This window comes from Eurosta solidaginis, chromosome 3 (assembly GCF_040869045.1).
Source record: "Eurosta solidaginis isolate ZX-2024a chromosome 3, ASM4086904v1, whole genome shotgun sequence".
Lineage (NCBI taxonomy): Eukaryota > Metazoa > Arthropoda > Insecta > Diptera > Tephritidae > Eurosta > Eurosta solidaginis.
In genome coordinates, this window is record NC_090321.1 from 221,043,408 (window position 1) to 221,053,099 (window position 9,692).

The window sequence follows — 9,692 nt, forward strand, 5'->3', positions numbered from 1 at the left end:
ATAAGACAAACATTTTCGTACTTATGTGAACAAGCTGGTCATGATCACTTGATAGTTTGTTGGCAACTGATCTCTATGTGTTATTTCCAGTTAAGGTGTGAAATGCTATTATTCAGTATTATTCCCACAGTGGTAGTTGACTTGCACAGCGGTGATTCTTAGTTCGAATCTAAGTGTGACTTTTTACTCTGAAATCGTTCGATAGATTTTTGTTGGCAGTTGCCGTTCTTAGGAGCAGCCCAGCATAGCTCAAGGGTGTATTTTTGAACTCTTATCCGATTTGAAACATTTAATTTTTCCGGTGCAGGTATCGCTTTCTCTTCTACTCTAACGCTAATGCCCCACCACAAAACGAGGGTTTGTAGTAGATGTTTTTTTCCAAAGCAAAGCTTGGTTGTTAAAGGGATACGGGTTTTTCGTTCTTCGTTAGCACTACTTGTCTTATAAGTAATCACAGAGAGAAGATGACGTCAGGGGGTCAAGCGTGTGTCAGATGCCTGAGAAGCAACAAGTTTTCGTTGATCATCGAATGACTTCCATTGTTGTCTTATGCATAAAAAGCGACCTTTTACTTAAACTGGCTTATCTGAGTAAATGTTAAGTAATTTGTTTTTGTATAAAGGCAAACAAAGCCCTTTTCAACTTCACGAGTGTGCACATATGCTCTTTTTTGATCCATATAGCATATTGAGAGAAAAAAAAATAACTTGCAACTGATCCGTACTTTTGCGATATTTTTCCTGAAAAATGAGATTGATGGTGCGTTCATGCTTTAAATGAGGCTAAAGCCTTGGCTTATTAACCTCCCTTTCCTTGAGAGCTGCAGGGAAATGTTGGGTGTATTGTTCATGGTGAAATTATTGGGAGGGATTGTGAATAGCCCATTTTTACTTAGTTAGATAAAGATTAATGTCCCTATGAGGCCATCAAGGCATTTTCAACCACTCTTCCTGAGTACATGCAGATCTAATTTTGAAATGCATTAAGCCACTACATCAATTTCTATATTTCAGATTCGCCTTTCTTAATAAAGAAAAGTATACTATTTAACCTAAATTAGAAAATGCTTATCTAATGAAAGCACAGACAAATCAAAACACATACAAGTGTGATAAGATCATACGCCTAATAAATACATTACAAAAACCTACTGGTCACTGAGTCATCTTCAACATACATTACATTTCACTAGAGCCCCCTACTGGGCAAACAGCTTCCTCATGAGCATTTCGCGTTGGCTTCTTTATGAGCGCTTCACGTCGGCTCCCTTATGGGCACGCAGCTCCTTTCTGAGCAATTCTCGTCCTTCAGAGATATAAGAATTGATGCACAACAATCCATCCTTCATATAAATTTGTAGAATAAATATGTTATTTATATCGCATATACTACATATTTTAAATAAATTGAACATTTTAGTCCATATAAATTTTTAAATTGTAGACTAATAAATAAATAAATAAATAAATGGCACAACACGAACTTCCCACAATCCTACTCGCGCTCCCATCCACAGTCCTACTCCAATTAAAAACACCACTCCCACACCTACTATTATTCCCACACCCCCATTCCACACCCAACAACTCAAAATCCCACTATTGCTCACACTCCCAATACCATCTCCCTCCTATTCGACCCCCCAACACTCCAACTTCCACTCCGCCCCAAATCTCACCCCATTTAGTTTCCCAGTTACCTATAGAGTCTCTAGTGCATGCATTTGTGAGCCCACAGAAGGGCTTTGGACTATAGAATGCTGATTTAGCACCTTGCTTGGCTACGAACTCCAACTGCATATTACTTTCATTTCCCTTACACTCAGGAGCCCACCCTAATTAAGCCTGGTTTTGTCTCTCATATCATTTAGAACTCCAATGTATTCATCCACTAGCTTAAAAATAGTTGTTTAAGCTATAGAGCATGCAAGGCTGACTGGCTGCCCGGTTTAATGAGGATACACTTCTAGGATATACCTCTATGTAGACACTCTCTAACGCAAACTTAAATTGCACGAATTTCTGCCCACACTAAGATCGGTTGAGATCTTTAAAGCCCTTTAATCCACATACACAGAAATTCATTTTTATTTATAAAAGCGACTTTTCTATTTCAAATGAATTCAGTGCAAATGAGCCCAATACTCTCGTGCTTTGTGCTTTTTTCTAGCACATTAAGCTTATCCGGATTAACGCTTTGTCTATTTGCGCCAAAAGGCATGTGACACATGCATCGTCACAGCCTTGACGTTGATTTAAGTTTAACACAAAGTATCCAAAAGAACAACAGCAACATAAGAGTGAATATGAAATTCTTATGAGCAACATAAAGCTGTAGCCACAACAGACAAACACTTACTTGCCTCTTTTTCAATTCATTCGTCTTTCATTAAACCACTTTTGAGTCCAACTGAACGACCACAAAGCTGCTTAAATGGTCAACTTAATGTATGGGCGTATTAACCTCTGCACGACCACGGCAGCTTTAATCGTCGTCAAATATTTACATAATGAAGATGAACAGTGCAATGTATGGTAAGGAGGTGGGGGCCAATCGTAGCGATTTCGGATAATAACTTGTCTGCAGCGAAAGGACGATTCCATTAGTAAGCATGTGTTAGTGATTGCGGGATTGAGAGTATGGAGGGTAGGGCACAGGAGAATCGACGCGGGTAAATAATGTTATGTGTTTGAGTGTCAGCCAGAACAATTTAGTTAAAAACAGAATAACATAAACTGATATAATAAAATTTTATGTTTATTATGATGGGTCATAACAAAAATTTGGTTAGTCGTTTGGAATTGCAAACAAGTTGATCATTTTCTGCAGGATTTGAGTTGAATCTTAAAAAAAAGGCGATTTTATAGGGTTTTCGAAACAAAGTAAAATTTTTGATCTTGAATGTATCTTGGAGGCTTTTCAGTGCATTAAGAACTTTGGTGTCCAATGTAAGTGGTTTGCTTTTTTGCCAGAGCTGTAGCAACTGAAGACCTCAGTCGCCAGCTGGAAATACCAAAAGAATGTTAGTTGCATTTCACCTGGTAAATCTAGCAGATTGGGAAGTAAAGGAAAGTAAAGGATAGGGAAGGAAAGGAAGGGAGAGGAAAGGACAGGAAAGGAAATGAAAAGAAATGAAAGGAAAAGAAAGGAAAGGAAAGGAAGGATAGGAAAGGAAAGGAAGGAAAGGAAAGGAAAGGAAAAGGAAAGGAAAGGAAAGGAAAGGAAAGGAAAGGAAAGGAAAGGAAAGGAAGAGGAAAGGAAAGGAAAATAAAGGAAAGGAAAATAAAGGAAATAAAGGAAAGGAAAGGAAAGGAAAGGAAAGAGAGGAGAGAGGAGGAAGAGAGAGGAGGGAGAGAGAGAGGAGGAGAGGAGAGGAGAGAGAGAGGAGAGGAGAGGAGAGGAGAGGAGAGGAGAGGAGAGGAGAGGAGAGGAGAGGAGAGGAGAGAGAGGAGAGGAGAGGAGAGGAGAGGAGAGGAGAGGAGAGGAGAGGAGAGGAGAGGAGAGGAGAGGAGAGGAGAGGAGAGGAGAGGAGAGGAGAGGAGAGGAGAGGAGAGGAGAGGAGAGGAGAGAGAGGAGAGGAGAGGAGAGGAGAGGAGGAGGAGAGGAGAGGAGAGGAGAGGAGAGGAGAGGAGAGGAGAGGAGAGGAGAGGAGAGAGGAGAGGAGAGGAGAGGAGAGGAGAGGAGAGGAGAGGAGAGGAGAGGAGAGGAGAGGAGAGGAGAGGAGAGGAGAGGAGAGGAAGAGAGAGGAGAGGAGAGGAGAGGAGGAGGAGAGGAGAGGAGAGGAAGAGGAGAGGAGAGGAGAGGAGAGGAGAGGAGAGGAGAGGAGAGGAGAGGAGAGGAGAGGAGAGGAGAGGAGAGGAGAGGAGAGGATAGGAGAGGAGAGAGAGGAGAGGAGGAGGAGGAGAGGAGAGGAGAGGAGAGGAGAGGAGAGGAGAGGAGAGGAGAGGGAGAGGAGAGGAGAGGAGAGGAGAGGAGAGGAGAGGAGAGGAGAGGAGAGGAGAGGAGAGGAGAGGAGAGGAGAGGAGAAGAGAAGAGAGGTTAGCTTGAATCGTCCGGTCATTAAACACCAGACATAGAGTTAACACACAGTGTTCTCGGAACTCGTTTGCCGACCAAACGAAAGTAAGTACTAAAAGTTGTTTAGGAGCTAGCTCGATTGCTATATCAAGCAATTCTGCCACCTCATGTAGCTGGAGCCTAGACCTCGCAAGCGCAGAACAAGAGCACAACACGTGCTTAATATTTTCTTCCTACAGCCCGCTCTTCCTACACTTGCTGTTACTGACAAGACCCAATTTATATGCATGTGACGTCAAAAGATAGTGTCCAGTGAGTGTGCCCAACATAAGCCTTAAGTGCTCCCTCTTTGAAGATTGAGCAACTGTGTGTATTTTCATGGGGTTTTTCGTTATTTTGTATCCGTTTATGACTGGTAACCCAGTAAAGCTGTATGGTCTGACCTGAACTAAGTCTCTCCAATGCTTGTTTGCATTCAAAATTAATTACTCTGTAAGATCATATTGGGAAAGATAAGGAACCAAAACTAAAGTGGAGATCGAAGCCGTGACCAAACCGGAAGATATTTTAAGGTGTTATTATTGATTAGTTATCAGCTTGTTATGGGACTGTTAACCATTTCTTATCAACAAGGTATAGACAAAATATCCTTTTTTTCGAAGTGTTCTAAATTTGCTATTGATAACAAATGGTATCGATGAGTTTTAAATATTTTTCCATTAATTTATCGGTATTTATAGAAAAGTTATCGATTTATTGTCAATATTATATCGTGGTGCTGCCAAATGAATTGCGAGCTGTTATCAAAAAGTTATCGATAAATGCAGGTAGCGTTGTAAAAACAAATTTCAGGTAGTTTATAAATAATACCGAAAATAATTCCAAAGTAATCACGAGTTTTCTCCGAAACAATCCCGAAAATAATTTCTAAATTATCCTGCCACAGTCGAGAACTGATCCCGAATTAGTATCGCCACTATCCCAAAAATATCCCGATGCAATCGCAAATATAATCTTAAGATGGTCCCTAAGTAGTATTGGGATCAATGATCAAATAGGAACTATTTTCTGGATTTACTATAATTCCGAAACGATCGCGCAATACAATAACAAAACTCTAGTGCTAGGTCCAATGTTGCCGATACCATATCGCACCAATTTAACCATATTTAAGCAGTCTCAAAATGAACCTGAACACAATCCCAAAAATAATTCAGAAATAACTTTGGAGCAGTCCCGGTATAGGCTTCAAATGATGTTACAAAGATGCCAAAATGATCGCGGATATAATTCGGGAATTAGCCTTGAGGAGTAGTGGAAGTATCTTGAAAGTAATTCCAAAACACTACAAAAAATAGTTTCCAAATAGTCTTGCAATAGTGCTGAAATTATCCCAAATCATTCTTGAAATTATTTCAATTACAACCCTGAACAATTTCTAAAGTAATAATTTCGAAATTATTCTGATATAGTCCCGAAGCGATTGCGAAATAGTCATGAAGTTATCCCAAAAATCTTCTGAAACTATCATGAATATAATTTGGAAATGATTCCTTCGTAGTTCTTTAATTATCCTGAAAACAAATCCAAAACAATCCCGAAAATTTTTCCAGTATCAAAACAGTTCCGAAAAAAGTTTCCAAATGTTTCGAAATAATCCTGAGAATGAAACATGCTAGTTTTGTATGAAATTTTTGAATGTGTTAGTTTTCGTGTGCAGCGACTTTAAGAATATATTTTGACTAATAGTTAGTAATAGTTCCATACATGACTATGCTGCCCCTAATTAAATGCACAACAACAATAAAGCAAGCAGCCACACTTATCTACATGAATACATCAAAGCCAGCAGCCACACATACACATAACCAGCAGCTTGAAGCAGAGAGATTATTTCACATACACATATGTAGTCAGCAGATAAGAGTGAATAAGAAAGAGAAACAATCACACATCACGTTATTTATCATCAGCTAAGAGCAGAAGATGTTACTCACACATACACACGCATTTAGCTAAATAACCAAGTATGAGATACAACTTTTTCAGAAGACATGTTCGTGAAAAGTCTAGATCTTAGGAGAAATATGTGAACGAGGCAACTAAGTGGTTATGCAGACTGGATATAAAACTGCAAATTCACATAATTTGTTTTCTGATTTGTTCAAACCTAGTTTGTTTGCTTTTTATTGAACTTTTGCTCAAATATAAATTTTGTTTGAGTATTAATGCCTACATACGAGCCGACTTGCATACAAACTATTACAAATAATTTTTCATTTCTAGGTCGTTCGTGCTGCCAGTCCGGCACTGTTGCGTGTCATTGCATTGGGAGCTTTCTTCATCTATTGTACGGTAAGTTTAAAATTGCAATTAAGATATGCTACATTAATTAAATATGAAGAAGAAAGGAAATACCACTGGGGTGATTTTATAAATCATCCCTTCATATAACACATATAGATTTTGGTTACGTTAATAAACTGTGATAGACAAATTCGAATATTATTTTTGGTCCAGATTTTAAATGGTTAAAGTTTCCCTGTCCCATATAACAATATCCGTGAAGTGCTCCACGCTCACCGATTTTTTCAAGATTCGTAATTACGTTGGAGCAAATATAAGTTATAAGATTTTTAAAGATAACAGTAAAAAAATGTGCAAAAAGAACAAACAAAAATTTTACGAATTTTGACAAATTTATAGGAAGTATTTGAAAATCACCTAATTTGTAAGTCTATACCAGGGCCAGCGGAAGGCGTGGAAATCCCCCAGCGGGTTATGGGGGGTCAGAATATACTCGCGGTAGGTATGCCTGTCGTAAGAGGCGACTAAAATACCAGATTCAAGGGGCTGTGTAGCGCAACCCTGCAGGTTGCCAGCGCAACATATAGCTTCTCCAAACCCAATTGTCAACCTCACCTATCCGCGGCGAATCCTGTTTCACTAACAGACGAGGCTCTGGCGACGCTAAGCTCCTTATGGAACTTGGGGTTGGGGAGGGAGGGGATGGCCTGAAGTGGCCACATAAATCGTTCCCGAGATGGTCGGGCCAGCACCTTAATGGTGCTGTGGTACCGGAGCGTACCGGATCTGTATCCGGCAAAGGACCATCACATCGATAACAATCCCCAAAGCCTTCGGGGAACAACCTTATCGCTACAACAACAACAACAACGAAGGCGTGGAAACAATTTTTTGATCTTATTTGGAGTCTAATTAAATTTTCAAATACGCGCGCGTAAAGGTCGATTCATGTGTCAACCAGTCAGCGCTCTTCATTCAGGTGATGCGCGCTGTATGTGCGTGTGAATAACTGTGTTTACAATCAGTGTTGCTCTTTGGAAGTAGAGATATATTTTTAGCGTGCTTTGCACACAGAATATATTGACTTTGATTGGATAATGGTTGGTTGTACAGGTATAAAGGAATCGAGATAGATATAGACTTCCATATATCAAAATCATCAGTTTCGAAAGAAATTTGATTGTCCATCCGTTTGTCCGTCCGTCCGTCCAACTGTCCGTTAACACGATAACTTGAGTAAATATTGAGATATCTTCACCAAATTTGGTACACGAGCTTATCTGGACCCAGAATAGATTGATATTGATATTAATTCTGTTCGCATAACGGTATTCTGTAACGGCATAAACTAATCGAGATAGATATAGACTTCTATATATAAAAATAATCTGGGCGAAAAATTAATTTATTTAGCCATGTATGTCCGTCCGTCCGTAAACACGATAACTTGAAAAAATTTCGCGGTATCTTGCTGAAATTAGGTATGTACGTTCCTGGGCACTCATCGCAGATCGCTATTTTAAATGAACGAAATCGTACTATAATCACGCCCACTTTTTCGATATAGAAAATTTCGAAAAACCGAAAAACTGCTATAATTCAGTACCAAGGATGGATAAAGCGATGAAATTTGGTAGGTGGATTGAACTTATGACGCAGAATAGAAAACTAGTTTAATTTTGGACAAGGGGCGTGGCACCGCCCACTTTTAAAATAATGTACATATGTACATACCTATTTCAGAAATACAACTTTTGATGATGCATAATTGACACATAACTGTTTATTTTAAGGGTTTCTTATGTTTTGGAATTAAAATTCAAGTTCAAAATTGATATCCACAGCTAAATCAAATGTAAACATATGGTAATTTTCTCATTACGTATTTAGTTGGGCTGCAGTAAGGATAGTTTTATTTCCAATACATTTTTTCTTAGATTTGAAGGTATACAACAACGTACGCTCAAGATAAACTTTATGAATTTTTAAATTTTTAAATAAATTCCTTATAAAACGGCGTTCAACAAGAAAAATCTGCTCTATATGAAAAGAAAACCATTGTGCTGAGCACAGTATTGATATTTCAATAAATAAATTTTTAGTAAAAACCTTTGAAAAAACGTTAGTTACTGGGGAAAAAGGCATTAGTGTTCCCATGAAATCAAAATTTTATATCGCACACCTTCTTACCGTACGAATTTTATATGCATACCAGGGTATGCTTCGTATTGGGAAGGCGTTGTAAAATTTCGTATTGACACAAAGGTTAAAAGGGTCGTAGACGAAAATAATAAGATATATCTTAGCGAAAGAGAAAAAGAGCTTTGTATCAACAGAATTTTACTTTCTAAATTGAATCATAACATTGGAGCTCTCGCTGAATATTTAATGTTCGGTTACATCCGAACCTAGGCACCTTTACTTGTTGTGTATGTAGCTTTGATTGTGTTCATAGCGTTAGAGTATTGTGTTACTCCTGTATTAAATACATATTTATATTCCCAGATCCTGGACAGTTTCTGAATGCACGGCTGACTGTTTCTTGAAGTACGGGAATAGACTGTCATTTTTCGTTAAAAGAAACCTGGGTAGAGAAAGGATTCACTTATTGGAAACACGGAGCAGAGAGAATCGAAAAACATGCGAGGAAACCACTCCCCATTACTTGTGCAGAGGCTTTAAAAATCGTGGAAAAATCAATGTTGTGCAAAATTTGTCAACTGCATCTGAAAAATAAATGATAACTCACCGGACGGCCTTAAGAAAAATATTCAGCACTCTGAAATTTTTACCAAGACAAGGACTCGCGATCCGTGGGGCTGAAAACGACGAAAATTCGAATTTAATGGCAATGTTGAAAGCACGCGCGGAAGATGTTTCTGAGTTGTAAACGCGGCTGAAAAGAACGGGTCACAAATGGTTGAACCACGAAATTCAAAATGAGAAATTGCAAGCAATGTCTACAATTGTGTGATAATATTAAGAAAATCCAACTTGCAACGTACTTTTCTATCCTTCTTGATGGGGCGGCGGATATCTCAAGAATAGAGCAAATTTCTATTTATCTGAGAGTTGTCTCTCTCGACCTCGTTGCTACTGAATATTTTTTAGGACTTTATTTTGAATGCTTTAATAGAGATATTTGATCGAATTGAAGTACTAAACAAAAAACTTCAAAAGGTAGAACTTTGTATAGTAGAGTGGTCTCGTAAAATTGAAGCTGTAATATACACGTTGGAAATTTCCCGCGATTCCAAATTTGAATCAATTTGGCTAAAAGGCGTCGAGTTAAAAAGAAATTTAAAATCAGGGAATCGAATTTGTCATGTCGACGGAAAATTCCAAAGCGAATTAACAAAAGAAATGAT

At 38.6% G+C, this 9,692-nt stretch overlaps 1 protein-coding gene across 1 annotated transcript in view; it reads left to right on the forward strand.

Moving 5' to 3' along the window:
* Window positions 1-9,692, forward strand: part of LOC137245101 (uncharacterized) — a 356,011-nt gene that overhangs the window by 291,725 nt on the left and 54,594 nt on the right. Inside the window, exon 7 of the mRNA XM_067775234.1 lies at window positions 6,304-6,372. Coding sequence (XP_067631335.1) covers window positions 6,304-6,372 — 69 coding nt within the window. The remainder of the gene's footprint in view (window positions 1-6,303; window positions 6,373-9,692) is intronic.